Genomic DNA, 23,467 nt, shown 5'->3' on the forward strand with positions numbered 1-23,467 from the left:
TGGTGGGGGAAGCTGCATTGTTTTAAACATAATAGCAGTCCAAAAATAGACCCGACTCCTGACTTGGCTTTTTTTTTTTTCTGATAAAATATTTTATGTTTACAAAAAAAACATTTCTAACACGATGCTGTGTACACCCTGCCCCACCCACTGGTGGGACAGAGCCCACAGTGACTTCCTCCACCAAACTCCCCAGGGCTCTGACACTCTGAACTTAGTTCGAACCATCGGCTGCTTCCTCCTTTCTTTCTTTAGCATGACTCCTGGATGTGGGTAAATGGTACCATAGTGCTTTGCTGCTACTTTGCTCTTACCCAGGGTGAATCCTGCTTCCGGGCATTCAAGGCACAGGTGGAGCATGCTCAGAGGAGAGCAGAATTTCACCTTTATTCTCTTATTTGCAGCCTGCTATAGTATATCCATTCCTGTCCACCATTCAGGGCAAGGTCCCACCAGGAACTTGAGCTACAAACGGGAGTCTTATAACCCATGGGCATAGCATAGTTATATAGGCACAGGTTGTCTGTTTGTTTTGAGACAGGGTTTCACGTAGCCCAGAAGAGACTTGAACACAGGCGAGTGTTCTGGTCTAGCTACTTCTACCTCCCACGGGCTGGGATTGCAGGACTGTGTTACTATTTCATACAGCTCTAGGGATCAAACCCAGGTTTCCCGAATGCTAGTAAACTCTCTACCAACTAAGCTGCATCCACATTCCACATTGGTACAGGTAGACTCTATCTCCTCACAAGGCCAGTCCCATTAAATACCCACTCTGCATTCAATATGTAGCTCTGGTTGGCTTGGAACTCACTGTGTAGACTGAACTGGAACTCACAGCAATCTTCCTACCTCTACCACTCAAGTACTGGAGTTAAAAGCATGAGCCAGTTGGGCGTGGTGGCGCACGCCTTTAATCCCAGCACTCGGGAGGCAGAGGCAGGCGGATTTCTGAGTTTGAGGCCAGCCTGGTCTACAGAGTGAGTTCCAGGACAGCCAGAGCTATACAGAGAAACCCTGTCTCAAAAAAACTCAAAAAAAAATACAATAAAAAATAAAGAAGTATGAGCCAACATGCCTGCCTAAATACGTTTTTTAAAAAAAATTAAAAACAACCCCTTCCAATCATGGAAGAAACTGTAATAAAGGTTTTATTTCTTATCCAAAAATGTTTCAGCAGTGTGTGGCTCGGTGCTAGAGTTCTGGCCTAGCATATACTGAGGTCCCGGAATCTAGCCCTACCCCAAATAAAACTAAATAAAATGCCAAATAAATAAGTAAAACCAAATCCCAGCACTTGGGAGGCCAGAGGCAGTCAGATTTCTGAGTTCAAGGCCAGCCTGGTCTACAAAGTGAGTTCGAGGCCAGCCTGGTCTACAAAGTGAGTTCGAGGCCAGCCAGGGCTATACAGAGTAACCCTGTCTTGAACCCCCCCGCCCCCCCCAAAAGTAAAACCAAAAAACTAACTAACTAACTAACTAAAACTAAATAAAAACAAACAAACAAAAACCCACCCAATTTTGAGAGCTGTATTTTGTCCCCTAAAGAACAGAAGGGTAGAGCAGGACCACTGCCCCCCCCCCCCATTGCTGCTGATCTCTAATGGGTATGTCTGAGTCAGAGACATGTCTGTCTAGGTTCTTGGAACATTATATATTCTAAACATGGATCCCTTCACAGATAGATGCTAAGCTGTGAGGGAACGGAGGCACAGCTCCATGATGCTGCCCTCAACAGCCTGAGTTAACACTCCTAGTCTTTTGTGTCAGGCCAAATTCTAGTTTATGTATTAGTCGGTTGATGATGAACTATAGTAAGTATTTTATCTTATTAAATATATTTTATTTTTCCTTCCATGTCCCCTGGTGATATTTGTTTGTTTGTTTGGTTGGTTTTTCAAGGTAGAGTTTCTCTGCGTAATCTCTACTGTCCTGGGACTCACATTGTAGAGCATATATAAAGTTCTCGAGATCACAGAGGTCCACTTGTCTCTCCCTCTCTACTGCTGGGATCAAAGGCATGGGCCACCACTGCCAGGCTGTGATATTTCAATGTTAGGGCTGGGCTGGAGAGATGGCTCAGTGGTTAAGAGCACTAACTGCTCTTCTAGAGGTCCTGAGTTCAATTCCCAGCAACCACATGGTGGCTCACAACCATCTGTAATGGGATCTGATGTTCTCTTCTAGTGTGTCTGAAGACAGCTACAGTGTACTTATATAAATAAAATAAATCTTAAATGTTAGAGCTGGAGAGGCAGCTCAGTGGTTACAAGCACTTCCTATTCTTGCAAAGGTCCCAGCACCCATATGGTTTAAAACCATGTGTAACTCCAGTTCCGGGGCATCTGATATCTTCTTCTGGCTAAAAAGAAATCTTTTTAAAACATTTTAAATTTATTTTTTATTATTTCTAGTTATGTGTATGTGTCTGTCTGTATGTATGCATATATGAGTGCAGGTACTCACAGCGACCAGAGGAATTGGATCCCCCTGGAGTCATAGGTGCTTAGAGCCATTTGATGTAACTGCTGGGGAATGAACTCCTACCCCCTGGAAGAACAGAATGTGTTCTTAACTGCTGAACTCTCTTTCCTCTTACGCCCCCCCCCCCCCAGTAAATCCTTTTAAAATTACTATCCCAAAGTAAATCAAATTCCTTTTTTTTTTTTTTTTTTTTTTTTTAACTATGCAGTTCTGACTGCCCTGGAACTCACTAGGTAGGCCAGGCTGGCTTTGAACTCACAGAAATCCATTTGCCTCTCTGCATCCAGAGTACAGGGGTTAAAGGTGTGGCACCGTGCCTGGCTCCAAAATGAGTTAACTTTTTTTTTTTTTCAAACCAGGGTTTCTCTGTGTAGCCTTGGCTGTCCTGGAACTCACTCTGTAGATCAGGCTGGCTTCGAACTCACAGCCTCTATCTTCTGAGTGCTGGGATTAAAGGTATATGCCACAACCTCCTGACTAAAATGAATAAATCTTAAACAAGATATTTTAATACAGGTGTAAACACAAGGGTTAAGAGAGAGAGATGCTGGGGCTGGAGAGATGACTCAGTGGTTTAGAGCACTGGCTGCTCTTCCAGAGGTCGTGAGTTCAAATCCCAGCCACCACATGGTGGCTCACAGCCATCTGTAATGAGAGCTGATGCCCTCTTCTGGTGTGTCTGAAGTCAGTGACAGTGTACTCAATGACAGTGTACTCATATTCATGAAATAAATAAATATAAAAAAAAGAGAGAGAGAGATGCTTGCCGGGCATGGTGGTGCACGCCTAAAGTGCTCCCAGCACTCGGGAGGCAGAGGTAGGCGAACTTCTGAGTTCAAGGCCAGCCTGGTCTACAAAGTGAGTTCCAGGACAGCCAGGGCTATACAGAGAAACCCTGTCTCGAAAAACCAAAAAAGAAAAAAAAAAAAGAGAGAGAGAGAGAGATGCTCAGGAAGAAAAGACACACTTGTGATCATGGGTGTGGCCTCAAAGAAAGATGGAAAAGCAAGACATACCTAGTGTAGATCCAGGCTCAAGAGAGTCATAGTTTCTCTTAGTGTTTGTTATAGAGACCATTTTGGTGGCTCTCAAGTTACACGTCAAAAGCTAAGAGCCCCCTTCCCCCCTCCTCTTCCCTCCAATGAGTAATGTAATGTGATGGCTCAGTGCATGGGTTAGGTGGAATCACAGTCTGACAAAGACCACCAAGGGTTGCACGGCCACTCGGTGGGACTCCATTCCTGTCAACTCAGTTTCTGGTGAGATTCTTAGAAAGTTTCAGGTTTGCAGCTGGGAAAGGAGAGAGGTTTTAAGCAGGTAATTGTGCTGGGATTCCGGCTTTTCTGCTGGCCTGGGCTGCAGGGCTCTTAGGTCAACAGCTACCCTGTGCTGCTTCAGAAAGACTACAGTGTTTCTCTCAGTCTGAGTGTCTTTTGTACTCTCTTGCTAGTATCTTTTGACACATAAGTTTTTGTTTGAATAATTGGCTAACTTCTTTCTCTTTTTTGAGGTAAGCTCTTACTAGGCAGCATTGGCTAGCCTGGAACTCAGTATTTAGACCAAAATGACCTCAAACTCAAAGATCTGCCTGCCTTTGCCTCCCAAATACTGGGTTAAAGTGTGTGCTATCATGTCTGGTTGTGATTGGAGGGTTGTTGTTTTGTTTTGTTTCTGAGACAGGGTTTCTCTGTGTAGCTTTGAGTATTCTGGAACTTGATCTGTGAACCAGGCTGGCCTCAAAGTCAGAGATTCACCTGCCTCTGCCTCTGCCTCCCAAATGCTGGATTAAGGGTGTGTCTTAGTCAGAGTTTCTATTCCTGCACAAACATCATGACCAAGAAGCAAGTTGGGGAGGAAAGGGTTTATTCGGCTTACACTTCCATACTGCTGCTTATCACCAAGGAAGTCAGGACTGGAACTCAAGCAGGTCAGGAAGCAGGAGCTGATGCAGAAGCCATGGAGGGATGTTCTTTACTGGCTTGCTTCCCCTGGCTTGCTCAGCCTGCTTTCTTATAGAACCCAACACTACCAGCCCAGAGATGGTCCCACCCACAAGGGGCCTTTCCCCCTTGATCACTAATTGAGAAAACGCCTTACAGCTGGATCTCATGGAGGCATTTCCTCAACTGAAGCTCCTTTCTCTGTGATAACTCCAGCCTGTGTCAAGTTGACACAAAACCAGCCAGTACAGGGTGTGTGCACCGTTGCCACCTAGCTGTGATTGGAGTTTCTTAATGCCACTTCTAGGCCATTTCCAGATCTGTTTGTGCACAGTATAGTTCCATAATCTGCATGTTCTGAGGTACCTGGGAACAGAAGAGGACTCTTGTGGCTCTGGTACATGCTAAGCAAGTACATGCTTGACCACAAACCCTAGGCCCATGGTAGGTTTCTTGTGGGTACTTACTTGGAAAGTACCTGCAGCATGGGTCATGGGGACTTTTATTTATCTATTTCTGCTGTGTAGCCTGTACTGGCCTGAAATTCCTTTATGATCCTCTGCCCACTTTCAAATTGTTACAATTACAGAAGCAAACCACTAGTCCTATGGGGATTTAATTTAAAAAGCACAGAACCAGGAAGCCTGGGAGATTATGTGGCTGGACTTTCTGGCACAGGGAGGCTTACAGAAGATGAACTCTGGAGCCTGGCTGTGGACTTTCCACCTCAGTCAGGAACAGAGCAGATATAAGATCTGCTCTACCCTGAGCCTTACAGGGTCCCTGCCAACTGAATGTCCTGGCCTCCATTCCACAGGACATTCCACAAACAGGAAGTAGAGGCCAATAGATGCTAGGTCTGCCCATATACACACATAGTTGACACAGTAGATTTTGATTAAGATTCTGATTGCTTACAGAGTGGCCCACGGTCTGTGATGGATCCCTATGAGGCTTGCTCCGCTCAGGTCTGTGCCTAGCTGAGGCCATCTCAGATGAGCTAATGCAAGAGTCAGATAAGCAGGTATAAAACTTTAATATCAGTGACATTAACACGTCCTTTGGGTTCCTGGACAAGGGATGAGGGCTGCAGAGGTCAGGCAGCCTACAGGCTGGCTAGGCTGCTTCTGAGTCCTGCTCCCCACCCCTACCCCAGCCAGCCTACCCAGGTTTTGCTCCCAAGACTTGTTTAGTCACTCTAGGCTGATGTTTTGACAAATATTTGACGCTACTAGTGATCATTCCTTCAGTGTTTTTGTTTTTTAATATATAATATATAATTCCTGGAAAAGTTCATTGGTCTTCCACCTTGCCCATTTCATGCTAAATTTAACCGAGGTTCTTGCAGAGGCCTGCAGTCAACCGTGAAGCTACTCATCAGGAGTGGATCTTCACACTCCCTTCCCGACGGTTCTTCCAGGTACCCACAGGGTCTACTTCCCGTCCTGGCACAAGAGAGCTTCCTGGAGGTGGCAGGAGACCAGGCCTTTGTCCCTTACTTGTTGGGGGGGGGGGGAGGGCGGGCGTGGACCTCTGGAGAAGAGCCTCCGGGGCTGGATGACGTGGCTGGTCACCTGGGGATGCCGCCCATTCCTTCCGTATTCCGGGGGACAGGAGGAGGGGCCAAACCCGCAGAGGGGCTTAGGAAATGACTGAGCTTGTGTGGCGGCAGAGTCCGCCCGCACCCCCTTCTTCCCACCCCGAAGAGGCCACACCCACGCAGGTCCGGCCAGACACGCCTCCATAGAAGTCCTGCCCCTGCCAAATCACAGACCAGGCTCGTTCACGCTATCCAGGCCCCGCCTCCTAGGTCCCGTCCACACCGGACCCCCCCCCCCCCCACACACACACACAGGCCACGCCCCTCCTATTTGCTCGTAGGCCCCGCCCATTCCGCGGACGCGGCTGGCTGGCAACCAGCCCAAGAGAGGCGGGGAGGCTTGGGCAGGGGTGCTCCGCTGGGGTCTGGGTTGTGGGCGCCGGCGCCCTCTGAGTCGCGTCACCCCGGCCCGACAATCGAGGGCTCGGAGCGCAGTGTGCTAGGCGGGTGGCGGGAAGGTCATGGCGGAGCCCGCGGCGCGACACCTGTCGCTGCCCTCGGGGCTGCTGGAGTTGTGCGCGCTGCTGGGCGCCTCTCAAGACAGCCTCCGCGGCCTGGAGCAGGTAAGGGGTTAGAGGGGAAACTGAGTTGGGGTGGGGGAGACAGAGAGGTGCCAGCCAGGTTTGAGTGTGGCTGGCTTCAGAGGCTACGCACCGCTGCGGCGCCAAAGCCTCAGGGTCAGGTCCCAGCTGTGAGGGATGAGCACAGCTCATAGGGCAACTGGCGGCTGGCCTTTCCTCCCTCCGGGACCGGCCGGCTTGGACTTGGTGCTTGTGGTGGTACAGACCGGCTTCTGTGCACTGAAGCGTTCCTCCACACTCAGGATGTGGGGCGAGGTGCTGGCCCAGCGGGGATCTGCTGAGTTCACGGGCAACTAGACAAGATCCTCTCCCAGTAGCGACTAAATGGTTCCCTTCACTGCCTAAGTGATGGGTTCTGTACTCCGTGCCGAATAGTGAGGTTTCAGGTGTTAGAGTCAACCACCAGCTTTGAATATTCCACTTTTAGTCGAGCTTGCTGCATAGCCATTTTCTTCACTTGCTGTGCAGTCCCTCCCTTCTCTCCGTCTGTGCCTAGGAACCAAAGATAGATTCAGCTCCCTGTCTCTGGAAAGACAGCAGCGGCGTCTGAACATCTCATACTCCTGATTTCTGCGCTGTGTTTTCTTTCGTTTTTTTATTCTGGAACCCAGGTTGTTTTCTCCCAATCCATTGGTGCTTCAATTTTTCTTTTGAACCCGGCATAATTGGGAACTGCCATTTTCTCAGCGATTTCCCTAGTATCCCGTTAAGTGTCTGGAGAGATCATCTGAGTGTTGCATATCGATGTGATGAGTAGTGGAGACAAAACAAGAAAAGTTAACCGTCAGTAAAAGTAGCCGAATGAGTGTTAAAGCCTAGATAGTTTGGGCTGGTGAGGTGGCTCCCCGGGTAAGAGCACTGACTGCTCTTTCTAAGGTCCTGAGTTCAAATCCCAGCAACCACATGGTGGCTAACAATCATCCATAATGAGATATGTTGCTCTCTTCCGTGTGTCTAAAGACAGCTACAGTGAACTTACATATGATAATAAATAAATCTAAAAAAATTAAAATAAAAAGCCTAGATAGTTTCTTCCCTAAGTGAATGTGACCAGTAAATGGCCCTTGTCCCTATGAAAATGATTTGTCACTTCTCTGATGTCCCTTATAAATGCCAGTGTGTCCTCCATTGTCTTTGTGCCTCTAACTTACCAAACAGCACTGCCTTTTTTTTTTTTTTTTCTTCTTAGAATCGGAAATGGCCTGGTTTCACTGTGGTCTCTCTGGGCATCTGTCCGTGTCTTTGTGCCCTGGGTCTTGCAGTATGGTTCTTGCCTGTTGGGTGTGAGGCATGATTTTTGAGAACCGGCTTAGTCAACTGGGGGATTCAGAGTGGTACTTTCCCGAATTAGGCAGTCGGTGGCACCTCCCAGGTGAGAGGGGGGAGTTTCAGGCTAGTTTGCCTCATTGTGTGCTCTGCTAGGAATTTCAAAGAGAGGGGAGAAAAAAAAAACAGTCCAGGATTAGGGGGGAAAGGAGAGTTAGAGATGGACTAAAACTTTAGAATAATTTCATTTTATGTCAACATCACTGTTAGAGTTAGTCAGATTTTATTCACTTTATTTTTTGTAGTAATTCTCTTTTGAATGTCCAAGGTTTTAAAATTTGTTGTTGTTGTTGTTGTTGTTGTTTTGTTTTTTTGGAGACAGGGTTTTTCTGTATAGCCCTGGCTGTCCTGGAACTCACTTTGTAGACCAGGCTGGCCTCGAACTCAGAAATCCACCTGCTTCTGCCTCCCAGTTGCTGGGAATAAAGGCGTGCGCCAATAAAGGTGGCAATAATTTTTAATTTTACTTTAAAAAAGGCATTTTACTGAGTGTGGTGGCTTGCTCCTGTAGTTCCAATCCTCGAGAGCCTGAGGCAGGAGGACCACTGTGAGTTTGAATGCAGCCGAGGTTATAGAGTGAGTTCTAGATAGGTCAACCTGGGCTACAGAGTGAGATCCTGTCTTCAGAAACAAAGCAAAACAAACAAGCAAGCAAACAAAACTTTATGGTGGCACAAATCTATAATACCTGTACTTGCAAAGTAGAATCGGGAAGGTAAGAAAGGAGCCCAGAGAGCCGGGTGTGGTGGCACACGCCTTTAATCCCAGCACTTGGGAGGCAGAGGCAGGCGGATTTCTGAGTTCGAGGCCAGCCTGGTCTACAGAGTGAGTTCCAGGACAGCCAGGGCTATACAGAGAAACCCTGTCTCAAAAAACCAAAAAAAAAAAAAAAAAAAAAAAAAGAAAGAAAGGAGCCCAGGACGGCCTTGGTGGCAAAGTGATTTCAGAAGCCAGCCTGGGCTACACGAGACCCTGTCTCAAAAAATAGTTACCATTTCTCTGTGGTCTGAATATTCCTATTTGGTGACACATAAAAACAGAAGGCTGGAAGTATGAGAAGAAATAGTCCAGCTTAAGGTCAAGAGATGTAGAGCCCTGTTTATTTCTTAGAAGGTGCCTTATCTCTGTGGTATTTCATAGGTGGGGGTGGGGGTGGGGTGGGGAGGACCAGTCATTTGTTGGAAATCCTGACAGGTACTTCAGAGTTGACCAAGTCCCCCTGTGATTCAGTGCGGTTAGTTTTGGTTTCCCCTTGGCTGAGGCTGGATCCCTGTTTTGGTTGCTGGATGCTGTGAACTCATCCAAGAGTGGGTGGCGGTGCTCACACTGCCTTCGGAACCATACCAGTGAACTGGCCTTCTGTTCTGTGGGCAACAATACCAACAAAACTTCCTGGACCGTGACAGTGTTCTCCATTAGTACCGTCCAATACTGTACTCACTAGCCAAACATGGCCACCGAACCCTGGAAGAATGGCTCGTGTGTTGGGGAACATTGGATTTTACAATTAATTAATTAATTAATTAATCTTTAAAAATGAATTCTCTTTAAAGATTTATTCATGTTATGTATATGAGTACACTGTGGCTGTCTTCAGACACACCAGAAGAGGGCATCAGCTCTCATTATAGATGGTTGTGAGCCACCATGTGGTTGCTTGGAATTGAACTCAGGACCTCTGGAAGAGCAGTCGGTGCTGTTAACCACTGAGCTATCTCTCCAGTCATTTTATTTTATTTATTATTTATTTATTTCTTTGCCAGGTGCTGTGGTACACACCTTTAATCCCAGCACTTGGGAGGCAGTGGCAAGTGAATCTCTGAGTTCGAGGACAGCCAGGGCTACACAGAGAAAACTTGCTCAAAAAAAAAAAAATGGAAAAAAGTTTAAAAAAAAACAAAACAAACCCAAAACCAACCAACCAACCAAACATTTATTTTTTTTTCTTTATTTTATGTGTATGTTATGTGTGTATGCATGTATGTGCATCATGTGCATGCAGGGCTTGCAGAGGACATAAGAGAACATTGGACTGGGGCTATTAGTTGTATGAGTTATCATACAGGTCATGGGATTTGAACCTGGGTCCTCTGGAAGAGCAGCTAGTGTGCTTAACTGTTGGAGCCATCTATCCAGCACAGTTTTAATTCCTTTAGATTTCAGTGGCCTCCTGCTGTGACTGTGTTGGATAGCACAGTTCCAGAACATTAAACACATCTGTAATCCTCCAGGGAGGAGCATTGCTCCTTTGTAAGAAGACTTAGAAATAAATCTGTAACCTGTGAGTTAGGCTGCTGTGGGTTTCCCTTGTTTCTTTTCTTTTCTCCTTTCTTTTCTTTTCTTTTCTTTTCTTTTCTTTTCTTTTCTTTTCTTTTCTCTTCTCTTCTCTTCTCTTCTCTCTCTTCTCTTCTCTTCTCTTCTCTTCTCTTCTCTTCTCTTCTTTTCTTCTTTCTTTCCTTCCTTCCTTCTTTCTTTCTTTCTTTCTTTTTTTTTTTTTTTTCTTTTTGTTTTTTTTTAAGACAGGGTTCCTCTATATAGCCTTGGCTGTCCTGGAACTCACTCTGTAGACGAGGCTGGCCTCGAACTCAGAAATCTGCCTGCCTCTGCCTCCCGAGTGCTGGGATCAAAGGTGTGCGCCACCACGCCTGGCTCTGGTCATTATTTTTTAAAAGCCAATTAAAAAGTGAAACCCAGGGCTCAGAAATGGCTCAGTGGTTAAGAGCACTGTCTGATCTTCTAGAGGTCCTGAGTTCAATTTCCAGCAACCACATGGTGGCTCATAACCATCTGTAATGGGATCCGATGCTCACTCTCTTCTGGTGTGTCTGAAGACAGTGACTTTGTGTGTGTGTGTGTGTGTGTGTGTGTGTGTGTACTGTCTTGTTAATCTAATCAGAAAGGCAGAAGTGTTTTCCATGTGAAATGACAGTTGAGACAGTAAGTTAGATTTTTAACACATTTTTTTTTTCTCGATCTATAACTCAGGTTGGCCTGGAACTTGCCATGTAGACCAGGGTGGCCTAGAACTCACATGGATCCACATGCCTCTGCCCCTTGGATCCTGGGATTAAAGGAGTGAGCCAGTGTTCTGGCTAGTTTAACGTCAACTTGACACAGACTAGAGCAGTGGCTCTCAACCTTCCTAATGCTGCGACTTTTTAATACACTTCCTCATGTTGTGGTGATCCCCAACCATAAAATTATTTTCATTGCTGCTTCATAATTGTAATTTGTTATTTGGAGTTGTAAATATCTGGTATGTGACCCCCGTGGAAGGGTCATTCGACTCCCCAGGTTGAGAACTGTTGGTCTAGGGTCATTGGAGAGATGGGAACCCTCAATTGAAAAATGCCTCCATAAGATCAGGTTGCAGGCAAGCCTGTAGGGCATTTTTTTAAGATAGTGATTGATGGGGAGAGCCCAGCCCATTGTGGGTGGGGCCATCCTGGGCTGTTGGTCCTGGTGGCTAGGCCATGAATGCAAACCAGTAAACAGCACCCTTCTATGGCCTCTGCCTCAGCTCCTGCCTCCAGGTCCCTGCCCTGTTTGATTTTCTATTCTGACTTCCTTTGGTGAGGAAATGGGATGTAGAAGTATAATTCAAATAAACCCCTCCCTCCCTCCCTTTGGTCATGGTGTTTTATCACAATAGTACCCCTTACTAAGACAATCACCCTGCCTAAGTACATTATTAATTTTTCTCTGATTTATCTATTTTTTATGTGTATGGGTGTTTTGCCTACATGTATGTCTGTGTGCCAGATATGTTCTGTGCTCAAGGAGGCCTGAAGAGGGCATCAGATCCCCTGGGACTGGAGTTACAGATGGTTGTTGGCTGAGCCGTGTGGATGTGGGTGCGGGTCACCGAACACACCACTTCTGGAACAATAGCCAATAAGCTTAGCTGCTGAGCCATCTCTCCAGGTCCTTGAACACACCATTCTAAGTGGCCAAAGAGAGAATGACACCGGGCATTGGCTTTGGTGTGATGTCACAGTGTATGATCCAGACTGAATGAGGGCTCGGGATTACCAGCTGCCAGAAATGCAAACCCAGGGACAGCATCACCTGAGGGTCACTTGTGCTGCACGAGGGGAACAGAGAACTGTATAGCTTTGTCTCTGACTTTCCCATCCTCACAGCTGTGATGATGGCATAGTGTTGGTGAGGCGGAGAAACCCGAAGCTCTGGGAAGTCAAGGCCTTCGAGGAGACCCTGAAGCATTGGATGATCCTGGAGGAGGAGGAGGAGGTCTGGGAGGAGGCCCTGTAGGCTCTCTGGTGGTACAGGTCTGTAATAGCTTACCTTCTGCCTCCTGTCTGGTAAATGAGTAATATGGGAGCTAAAGGTCTTTCTGGTGAGGAGGTGGTGTGGGCAGGGAGTTTGAGAGTGCCAAGCCATTGAAGAACAGCAAAGCCAGTCAGTTGGCAGAGGTACTGTATGCTTCAAGACCCCTGAGAGGGTAAGTTGTACATGACATTGGGGCACAGGCTATCGTTTTGCTCAGGGCACACAGTGCTGTGATACATGCACACATATGATAGTGTTCACAGGAAGGGATAATGACAGTGATATTCAGACACTGGAGTGTGGCACAGGGACAGATAGGGGCCTGCAGGGCCTCTGCCTCCCTCAAGGCACCTGGTGTGCTAATTAGACCCGGTGGCTCTCTTAGAAGAGTCTAGATGCAGATGCTGGTGGCAGCCTTGTACCAGGTACGGGAGGTGTCTTCACTCTTCAGGCAGACCCACGAGAAGTTTGCTTCTGGAGCCCACTCTGAGACACAGGCTCTCTGGTGATCCTTTGCAGTCGTGGTGGCGGCATGATGGCTGTGAGCCTTGCTCAGGCCGGGTGACAAGGTGGAGTTTGCCTATGGTGAGGGGAGAATGCAGTGTCCACAGGGCTGGAGTTCTATGCCCAACACCCCAACCTCTTTCATCCTCTGAAGAAATCATAGGTGTGGAGGAGTGGGGTGTTTCAGCTTCCCCGAGTCCCTCCTCTGCTTTTCTGTGTGTGTTTCTGCTGTGCGTTATTTCTCCACCCCCAAGGAAAGCCTTTCTTGAGTAGCTGAAAGCAAAGGAAAACTGTCTGTGGAAGTTAGGGAGTCTTGGAAACCAGCAGTGTATGTAGCCTTGAACTTGAAAGGGGTCCCTGATCCTACGTGGGTATGCAGGGAGGCAGCTGAAAATACCTGAGCTGGGGCAGGAGCCCGGGAGCTGTCTGCATTTGCTGCAGATGTAACTTCACAGGAAGGTAGCCTACCTCGGGAGCCTGGAGTCTGAGCCCGAGGACTCCAATCTGGGGAGAAGGCCCTGCAGTGAGCCAGACTGGAGTAAAGAGAAAAAGACTGGAATCAAGGGGGTCCCAGAACACAGTCTCCCTCGTTACCCAGGGCAAACTTGGTTGAGCTTGTGACTGGTGATTCCTGGTGTAGGGGCATTTCCCTCTGTCATTGTGGCTCTAAGGGGAGCAGGTGGAGGGTGGATCGTGTCTTCAGTTAACATAAGACCCCTGACTCTGCTTCTGTGACTGGAGCCATGCTGGGTTGTGGGCCTGCGTCCGCTCCGCCACTGGGCATGGCCGCTTGGGGAGGTGCCAACTGAACCAGGCTGACCCCACATGGTCCACGACCCTGTAGAGCAACGGGCAGTCTGGTTTTTTTGGTCTCCAGCCCCACAGGTTTGTTTTCCCCTGAAAGGTGAAGCGGTCGGCAGTAGAACCTGAGTGAGCCGGCACCCGTGACTGCAGAGTTCTGTCTCTTTGCTGACAGATGCTGCTCAGGGAATAATGGTCTTGTGTGAGGGGGGAGCTCTCATTCTTTCCTCTGATTTTTTTTTCCCCTTCAGTTTTTAATATGTATTTTGTGTGTGTGCCATGTGTGTGGAGCTCAGAGGACTGGTGGGAACTGCTTGTCTCCTTCCACTGTATGGGTTCTGGTGCTGGAACTAAGGTCCTTGGGCTCAGTAGCAAATGCCTTTCCCCGCTGAGCCATCCTCCTATCCCACTTTTTTTTTTTTTTAAAGGAAGAAAGGAACTTCTTCTTTATTTTTTTTAATTCTTTTTTAAAATTTATTTATTTATTATATGTAAGTATACACTGTCGCTGTCTTCAGACACTCCAGAAGAGGGAGTCAGATTTCATTACGGATGGTTGTAAACCACCATGTGGTTGCTGGGATTTGAACTCCGGACCTTCAGAAGAGCAGTCGGGTGCTCTTACCCACTGAGCCATCTCACCAGCCCCCTATCCCACTTTTTAGTGGGACTCTTAGCTCAGCTGACCTAAAGCCACTATGTTACCGAGAATGACCTTGAACTCTAGCCCTCCTCTGGTCACCTCCAGGTGCTGAGATCTGTGCCACCATGCCTAGGTGATCCCCTGGTGTCTTAGTCAGGGTTTCTATTCCTGTACAAACATCATGACCAAGAGGCAAGTTGGGGAGGAAAGGGTTTATTCAGCTTACACTTCCATACTGCTGTTCATCACCAAAGGAAGTCAGGACTGGAACTCAGTCAGGTCAGGAAGCAGGAGCTGATGCAGAGGCCATGGAGGGATGCTCTTTACTGGCTTGCTTCCCCTGGCTTACTCAGCTTGCTTTCTTATAGAACCCAAGACTCCCAACCCAGGGATGACCTCACCCACAAGGGGCCCTCCCCGCCTTGATCACTACTAATTGAGAAAATGCCTTATAGCTGGATCTCACGAAGGCATTTTCTCAAGTGAAGCTCCTTTCTCTGTGATAACTCCAGCCTGTGTCAAGTTGACACACAAGACCAGCCAGCACACCTGGCTTTTACTAAATATTGACTTGTGGTGGTTCCTTTTTGGCTGGTCATGATCCCATCTCTTTTGGGACGGTGCAAGCCTCCTTCTTCCCATTCCCAAGGCATCAGTGATTGCCCAGTGCCTGACATACTATACCCGCTTTCCTTTGTTTTGCAGTACTGGGATGGGACTCCAGGCCTTAAGCAAGCCCTCTACCACCCAGCTACTCCTCAGCATTCCAATTTGGGTTTAAAAGAAGCTGGACGATTTGTCCGGCTTTTACTGCTTCCAGGGAACCATGTGTCCAGCAGAGATAGATCTGTTCCTGCACTCTGATTATCAAGGCCTTGCCCATTCCTCTGCTTATCTGTCCAGACTGGCACCAACTGGGCATAATGTGAGTGACAACTCGGGGTGCCTGAATCTAACGCTGATGCAGGTGTTTGTGCAATATGGCGAAGCTGAGAACTTCTCGGTGTCTGCCCCCCTCCCCGCTACTCTTGTTTCGGACACACACGAGCACTCCTGGGGCTTCCCCTGACCGAACCCTTGACCCATGTGCTCATTTGTTTGCTGCACTCAGCTGGGAGAGGAAAAGGCAGGTGGAGTGGCTTGCTTCCAGCAGCTCGGGGCAGAGCTGGCTGGCATTTGAAGTCATTATCTGTACATCAGAACCCAGATCTAAATTGTGGTGCGTCGTACCGACAACCGGACAAGTTGCTTCTGAATGTCCAGCCTCTGGGGCACGTGTAGGGTCTGGGAAGAGTCATCTGCTGACCTGAGTCTTAAAGGACAGGGTTCCTCTGCCAAAGCCTGTGTGTATGGAGGAGAAGCAGAGATGTCCACAGGAAGCCCACCTAGAAATGGTGTCATGAATGAGGGTGGCCACAGACAGTAACTTTTCTGTTTCTTTTTGCCTTTAGCTCTGTTCACATGTATGTGGCTGTGTGTATATATGTGTATGTGGGTGCATGCGTGTACATGCGCACATATGGAGGTCAGAGGTTGATGCTGGGTATCTTCCCTGATCACTTTCCACTTTAGTTACTGAGACACTCACTGTTGCTCACCAAGTCACCTAATCTGGCTAGCCAGTTTGTCCTAGGGACCCTCTGTCTATGCCTCTTGAGTGCTGGGGTTACAGCTCGGGCATCTCTTATGTGGGTGCTGGAGATCTGAACTCCTGTTCTCCCATTTGCTCCTCAAGTACATTGCCCTCTGAGCCATCTCCCCAGCCACACACACTGTGACCTCTTGTTTTCTTTCTCTTAGATTGCCCAGAAACGAGGAGTGAAGAGCGCCTCTTCCCTTGTCCCCGAAGTTCTGTCTGTTTTCGTGCCTCCTTTCACCACAAAAGAGGATGGCCAGGTACCGGGGGCCAGCTGTGCTCTTGGCAAAGGCAGGAGGCGTTCCTTCCGGAAGAAGCGAGAGAAGCCCAGGATGGAGCCCTGGAAGAGCCACCCTGGAGACTCCAAGGGGCCCGATTCTGAAGATGTCACCATCCCAGGAGGTGTGGACCTCCTTGCCCTGCCTCAGCTCTGCTTCCCAGGTACACTCTGGTGGCAGCCTGTGGTGGCCTTGGGCTGGCTCCTCACTGAGTATTCCGCTCCAGAGGTGTCCACACTGGGGACCACAGGACCTTGGCTTTGTCTGGGTCTGGTTAATGGGATCAAATTTCTCTCTGTCTCTCTCTGTCTCTCTTTTACTTTTTTTTTTTAAATTGGTTTTTCAAGACAGGGTTTCTCTGTGTAGCCCTGGCTGTCCTGGAACTCACTCTGTAGACCAGACTGGCCTCGAACTCAGAAATCCACCTGCTTTTGTCTCCCAAATGCTGGGATTAAAGGCATGCACCACCACTGCCTGGCTCTTTTGCTGTTTTTTTTTTGAGGCACAATCTTGTTCTACAGTCCAAACTGGCTGAAACACTGACTCTTCCTGCTTTAGCTTCCCAACTCTGGGATCAGAGCACCTGGACATCAATCTTTTAGTCTGGGGAAGTTAAAACTAGAGAGGCCCAGAGGGTGCCCGAATCTCCCTCTCTGTCCCCTGCTTCCTGTTTATTAGAACAAAGGGAACAGGTCCGTCTCTGAGCTCAGCAGTGACAGATAAGAGTGTGCTTGTGTGTGTCTCTGCTTCATGTCTCTGCTGGTCTTTAGAAACAAGGGCTGGGTCCAGTCCGGTCTCTGGTTCCTCCTCGAGCCTGCTGCCCACAGAGGAGCAGGTACCGATTAATCTGCTGTGTCCAGAAGCATGGTGTGCGTGTTGCTGCACCGCACGTGTCTACTGGGGGGGACTGTGGAGAAGCTGCAGGTTGGGGGGTGGGGTGAGAACAGGGAGCTAGATCAGGCCCAAGAGCGTCAAAGCTCCGGGTGGTTAGTAGGGGAAGTGTGCTCTCCACATCGGCTCGTGGGTTATGTAGGTCTTTGATGCATGCAGCAGCCACCTGAACTGGCTTCCCCCTTCTTTCTGATCTCCCTACAGGGTGTGTGTGTGTGGCTTCGGAACCCAAAGAGGACTACATCCATTTCCTGGTGCTCACGGATGTCTGTGGAAATAGAACCTATGGTGTGGTCGCCCAGTACTATCGACCCCTGCATGTAAGTGGATCTGTTGCTGTCTTCCAAGTTTGGGGTGGACCTTTTCTCTTGATGTTAACCGTGGTATAATGATACGCCCGTCACTTTTTCAGCCATTGTGTCTTGTGTGACTCTGAGACGTTGAGTTTCCAGTGTGTGGGGCCTCCAGAACATTTTCTTGTCCAGCTCGAACTCGGCCAGCTCTCACTGTCACTTCCATTCCCCCCCCAACCCCCCCAGCCCCAGCAACGACTCAGCTGCTCTCCCTCTCTGGATTTGTCCTCTGCACACTCCAGGTTGTAGATCTGCCTGGTGCTGGGCCTATTGGAATGTCACTAAAAGCTGTATCGGGTGTGCCTTTGTGTTCTAGCAGCATGTCCCTGTTCATCCCAAGGCTGGAGGTCTCCAGGGTGACTACCTGGTCCTTGCTTCCGAAAACTTGCACAGTGTGACCCTTTGCAGGGCCCATCTATGTGGACTGGAAGGCCAGAGCTAATGGAGACCCTTCCTATGCTGTTTCTGGATGAGATGCCAACTGTTCTCAGTCTGGGGCCTGTACTGTCAGCAGAGGAGGTGACAACGTGTCTTTGTTGCTCTTTGTCCAGGATGAATATTGTTTCTACAATGGCAAGAGCCACTGGGAGCCCAGCGTGATCTCAGCTAGGTGCTTTGTGCCTTTTGCAGTGTGTGTGGTGTCCCGATTCCCCTACTATAACTCCCTCAAGGACTGCCTCTCCTGGTAAGTTGGGGCCAGAGTTGTTAGTAAGAGCTAGGTTAAGTGGGCCATGGTCAGGGGGGCCCAGGAGCACTGTGGGGAGCCTGAGTTTCTGTCAGCACAACATGGAATCAAGATGGCAGGAGGAAGGCAGCACTGAGGGCTTCAGTTTTATTATTCTTTTTTTTTTTTTAAAAAGAACATGGTTGGTGATGGTGGCAGCGCATGCCTTTAATCACAACACTAGGGAGGCAGAGGCAGGCGGATCTCTGTGAGTTTGAGGCCAGCCTGTTCTGCAGAGCAAGATCAAGGACAGCCAGGGCCACACAGAGAAATCCTATCTTGATCCCACTGCCACCACCACCACCACCACCAAAAAAACCAAACCAAAACAAAAAGAACATAGTTAGTCATGCGGTACATGTCTTTAATCATAGCACTTGGGAGGCTGAGGCAGGAGGATTGCGTTGAGTTTGAGCCTAACCTGCCCCATGTAGTGAGTTCCAGGTCAACCTGGGCTACAGAGTAGGACCCTGTCTCAAAAACAATAGCAATAAGATAAATGCCCAGCACTCAGGGGGCAGAGGCAGGAGGATTTCTGAGTTCGAGGCCAGCCTGGTCTACAAAGTGAGTTCCAGGACAGCCAGGGCTACACAGAAAAACCCTGTCTCAAAAAAAAAAAAAAAAAAAAATTAAAAAGAAGTGTATTTGAAGAAAATTTTGGGCTTCATGACCTGAGAGTCAACTGTCTGCTGGATGATTTGGTGGCATTCACAAATCCATCAAATCTGGCATTGACAGCCTCTGCTACTAATGAGTGAGAATTCTGAGGACATAGGGTATTTCTGAAAGACCAGGAAGGCATTTGCTGGGGCTCAATGGATGCTTATAATCAGAGGCTGTGATTGAGAAGTGGGATGGGGCCGGGCTGTGGTGGCTCACACCTTTAATCCCAGCACTTGGGAGTCAGAGGCAGGTGGATCTCTGTGTGTTCGAGGCCTGCCTGGTCTACAGAGAAGTGGGATGGGGTCCTCCCTGGGCATTAGCCAGGTTTGGAGTCCTGTGATTTGGCATTTCAGAAACTGTGGTTCAAGAGTCAGGGTGTAGTTCCGCTGGTAGATTGTTTGGCTAGCCTGCGCAAAGCCGTGGCTTCCATCTTTATAAATCTGGCCTGGAGAGTGTGCCTGCTGTCCCACCACTGCAGAGACAGAGGCAGGGAAATCAAATGTAATTCTTAGCTACACAGGGAGTTTGAGACTAGTCTGGACTACATTTAAGGAAGTCATGGTCTTGGAATTGGCACTTCTGGTTTGACTAAAGACAGAAGGTGGCAGGTAGCAGCAGGTCCCAAGACAGAAGAGCAAACCTCAAAGTCACCAAATTGCTAAAAGGCATTTGGTGTATCTTTTTAAGACACACTTGCTGGGCAGTGGTGGCACATGCCTTTAATCCCAGCACTTGGGAGGCAGAGGCAGGTGGATTTCTGAGTTCGAGGCCAGCCTGGGCTACTGAGTGAGTTCCAGACAGCCAGGGCTACACAGAGAAACCCTGTCTGGAAAAACCAAAAAGAAAAAGAAAAAATTTTAAAAAGACACACTTAATCTTTACACTTAGGTCACACAGTGAGACAAGTACCTGCTGGCTGAGCGGGAGTCTCAGCCTGAGTTCCTAGCATCCGTGTTTGAATTCCAGCACTTTAGCGGTTCACTTTTCAAACAGAGCTGCCTCTTAGACATAGTTCATTGTTGAGTCTGCGGTAGACAGGGTCTTTGTAGAACAGAAAGCTTGGTTGGTCTTAGGGAGTGAGATGAGGAATTGACTGTTTATGGAAAGGTCTGGCAGCTCAGGGAGTGATGGAGGGGCCTTAGGAGTAGTTCCCCTCACCTCCTTACTGATGGTCTTCATTTCTGGGAAGTGGACAGCCATGCTCTCTCTCCCAGGCTCTCTTCCACAGAGCAGGTAATGGTTGTCACCCTTTCCTGTTAGAAGCTCACGGCAGGAAGGTGTGTTTTCTCATTCTTCCTGGGCCAGTTCTCTGTGCCAATTAAGCAGCTGACTAATCATGTGGTGGCAAACCCTCCTGCTGGGTGCCAGGGCAAACATGTGATATCAAAATGTCCACTGCCATGTGTTCTGGGTTCCCTCCTTTTGGGGTCACTGCTGCACTCTCGGAAGTGAAAACAGCCAGAGAGGAGCAAATGACAGAATTGCAGAGTGTAGCACATGTGGGGTGTGGAGGCCCACACCTGCCATCCCAGCCCTTCCTGGGGAGGGGGACGAGGGTCAGGAGTTCAAGTCATCCTTAACTAACAGGCAAGTTTGAGGCCAGCATGGGCTCTAGGTGACCCTGCCTCAACCAACCAACCCAAGTGACATGTCTAAACAGCCTTTGGACACACATCAGAAACAATACATTTATGCTGGGGGCAGTAGATTACAGACAGTTTTATTTAAAAAAAATATTACCTTGATGCTATTATGTTTTTACAATACATAAAAATAGGAAATACTGAGCCAGGCGTGGTGGCGCATGCCTTTAATCCCAGCACTTAGGAGGCAGAGGCAGGTGGATTTCTGAGTTTGAGGCCAGCCTGGTCTGCAGAGTGAGTTCCAGGACAGCCAGGGCTACACAGAGAAACCCTGTCTCAGAAAAAAAAAAAAAAGAAAAAAAAAAGAAAAAGAAATACTGGCTTTTTTTTTTTTTTTTTTTTAAGATTTATTTACTTTATGTAGTGAGTACACTGTCTTTATACCAGAAGAGGGCATTGGATTTCACGAAGATGGTTGTGAGCCACCATGTGGTTGCTGGAAATTGAACTCAGGACCTCTGAAAGAGCAGTCAGTGCTCTTAACTGCCAAGCCATCTCTCCAGCCCCAAATACTGGCTTTTTCTATGTCCTAACATAAGTCTTGTGGGGAGTTATATTTGGTATTTATGTAAAATGGGAAGTGCTTGACTGTGGTTGTGATGGGGGGAGCTGACTTTCCTGGGGACTGCCTGACAAGCTGGGGCCCCATGGGTACTTTCTTAGCCCCATGAAAACAGCACGATCTCCACTCAACCATAACCTCTAGGTGCTTTATAATTCTGTAGGCAGGGTCACTTTCTTTCCTGGTCAGAGCTCCCTCCTTAGGGCCAAGTTGTCACTGACCCACTCCCTTGGGGTACCAAACTGCACTTTCGCATACAGTAATGAAGACCAAGTTTCTGTGTAGGTTCCCCAGTTGTATCCTCTGTGACTACTTCCAAGGTCTTCTGCCTTTCAGTTAGCTCCCCCGGGACAGGCCTCTGCTCCAAGGCTGCCACTTACCTGTTTTGTTTGTTATTTCTCGATTGACTCAGTGTTTTGTTTTGTTTTTCGTTTTTGACATGACTTCTTTGTGTAGCCTAGGTTGGGTCCTCCTGTCTCAGCCTGACTGCTGGGGTCATAGTTCTGTATGCCATCCCTGGCCACCCCGGACATTTTCAAGTTTTACTTTAGAAGTATGGATGCACTTCAGAATGTCATGTTTCTCACGGAAGCGTACCGTGCATTCTGTTATACACACACACATTCAAGCCATCTTTTCCCCACAATCCCCTGCGTGATTAGCACGGCTAAACGAAGGGTGGCCGTCGGAGTGCAGTTGTACTTTGTGACATTATTGTTTGTTTTTTGAATTTCAGTTTATTGACTCATCTGAAGCTCTGTAAAGATTTTGAAGTTGACAATCACATAAAGGATTTCGCTGCACGACTGTCCTTAATACCTAGTCCACCGCCTGGGCCGCTCCACTTGGTAAATGAGACCTGGAACTGGGCTGGGCTCTTCCGTAGTGTGTTGAAGGCAGCAGAATCTAAATGTGTGAAACTGTTTCAGGTTTCAGCCATGTTTAGCCTGCTCTCCAGATGCTGGTCCCCTGGAACCCTCACTGAATGGCTTCGCATGTTCACCTGAGGGTTTTGCTGAATGGCGTGACCGGCAGAGCTGGCCACGTGTGATGGGTCTGTTAGTATTAACGCGTGAGATCCCATCTTTTGCTCTTCAGAAACTACATAGTCCAGTGTTCAGTCTCAGGAAGTCCTTTTAGTTTACCTAAGTTCGAAGCTTTCTTTCCATTTTTGTGTCTTGGATGTTGGGTACCAGGCTTGCCTTACTGCATTGTTTAACAGCAGACAGGTATTTCCCCACCTGGGTTCCGGCCAAGAAATGTTACTGGCTCTTTCAGGCTCCCAGAGGGTTGGCTCTGGGGACTGTCCCATCCTGCTGGGAGCTGGGAAGGCACAGTGCTGTTCTTGGCAGTAAGAATGTGTGGCAGTGGCTTGGAGTGTAAGGAGGCAGAGGCTAGACTAAGTCTGGGCTTTAGTGGCCAGAGGCCCACCCACAGCTCTCTTCTGTCATCCTGTCCTGAAATCTTTTTTGGTTTTTGTTTTTGAGACAGAGTTTCAGAACTGCTGCCCTGACTGTCCAGGAACTCACTCTGTAGACCAGGCTATCCCTAAACTCAGATCCAGCTGCCTCTGCCTCCAAAGTGCTGGGATTAAAGGCACATGCTACCATGCCTGGCTTAGCCCTTATTTGTCCAAACTGAATCAACAGCTGGGGATGAGGTATACAACAAAGAGCCTGTTAGGTGCATACCACATTCAGACTGTAACAGAAGTCAAGTCGGAGATAGGGCAGCCTGCACCTACCTTTTCATGCTCCTCTTTTTTTGAGTGGTGGGTGAGGCTGTGGCTCTGTGCAAATGGGTACTGCTCATCACTTCCTGTCTGCTCTGGACACACAGACTATATGATTCCACTTTTTGTTTGTTTGTTTGTTTGTTTTTTATTTGTTTGTTTGAGACAGGGTCTCATTCTGTATAGCCTTGGCTGGCTGAAACTCAGACCAGGGTAGCCTTGAACTCAGAGATCTACCCAGAGGCTAGGACTAAAGGTGTGTGTCACCAAGCCTGGCCTGACATGTATTTTGTTGAGACATCACAAGGAATGTAGCCATGATGTAGGTGCAGGCTGGGGAGTCCTTCATCTGAACTGCTTGGCACCACAAACCTTTAGAATGTGTGTGTTTACAAGCCTGGATCCCAGCACTCTGGAGGCAGAGGCAGTCAAATCCCTGAGTTTGAGGCCAGCCTGGTCTATAAAGTAAGTTCCAAGGACAGCCAGGGCTACATAGAGAAACCCTGTCTTGAAAAACGTAAAAAAAAAAAAAAAAAAAGAAAAAGAAAAAAAGAAAAGAAAAGAAAAAGAAAAAAAAATGTGCATTTACATAAAAAACTATATTAGGGAAGGAACTCAAGTCAAAACACAAAATAAGCTCCTGTCTCATACCTTACCCCACAGCTTGGAAGGAATCTTACCCAGCATTTTCATTAATACATTGAAAGACTGCTTTCCTGTGTACAGGTGTTTTGTCTGTACTGTTCCCTTCCATGTTTATTTTCCATTGACATGGCACTAGCCTTCTCACATGGGATTAGAAGGCACAGCCCGCTTG

General features: G+C 48.0%; 1 protein-coding gene across 3 annotated transcripts in view; it reads left to right on the plus strand.

Annotated features, from left to right (window-relative positions):
• The first annotated feature begins 6,298 nt into the window (after window positions 1-6,298).
• The window catches only part of Dennd3 (DENN/MADD domain containing 3), a 59,683-nt gene continuing 42,514 nt past the window's right edge, over window positions 6,299-23,467 (plus strand). For 2 of the 3 annotated variants that reach the window (NR_152151.1, NM_001081066.1), the window contains exons 1-5: window positions 6,299-6,586; window positions 15,969-16,245; window positions 17,178-17,293; window positions 17,878-18,011; window positions 21,655-21,766. Coding sequence is in view for 1 of the 3 variants with exons in the window: in NM_001081066.1 (NP_001074535.1) it covers window positions 6,485-6,586; window positions 15,969-16,245; window positions 17,178-17,293; window positions 17,878-18,011; window positions 21,655-21,766 (741 nt within the window). In the remaining 2 variants the exon portion in view is untranslated. Of the gene's footprint in view, window positions 6,587-15,968; window positions 16,246-17,177; window positions 17,294-17,877; window positions 18,012-21,654; window positions 21,767-23,467 lie in introns of those variants that run through there. The other variant, XM_006520252.1, reaches the window with a different exon arrangement.

This window comes from Mus musculus, chromosome 15 (assembly GCF_000001635.26).
Source record: "Mus musculus strain C57BL/6J chromosome 15, GRCm38.p6 C57BL/6J".
NCBI classification, from domain to species: Eukaryota; Metazoa; Chordata; class Mammalia; order Rodentia; family Muridae; genus Mus; species Mus musculus.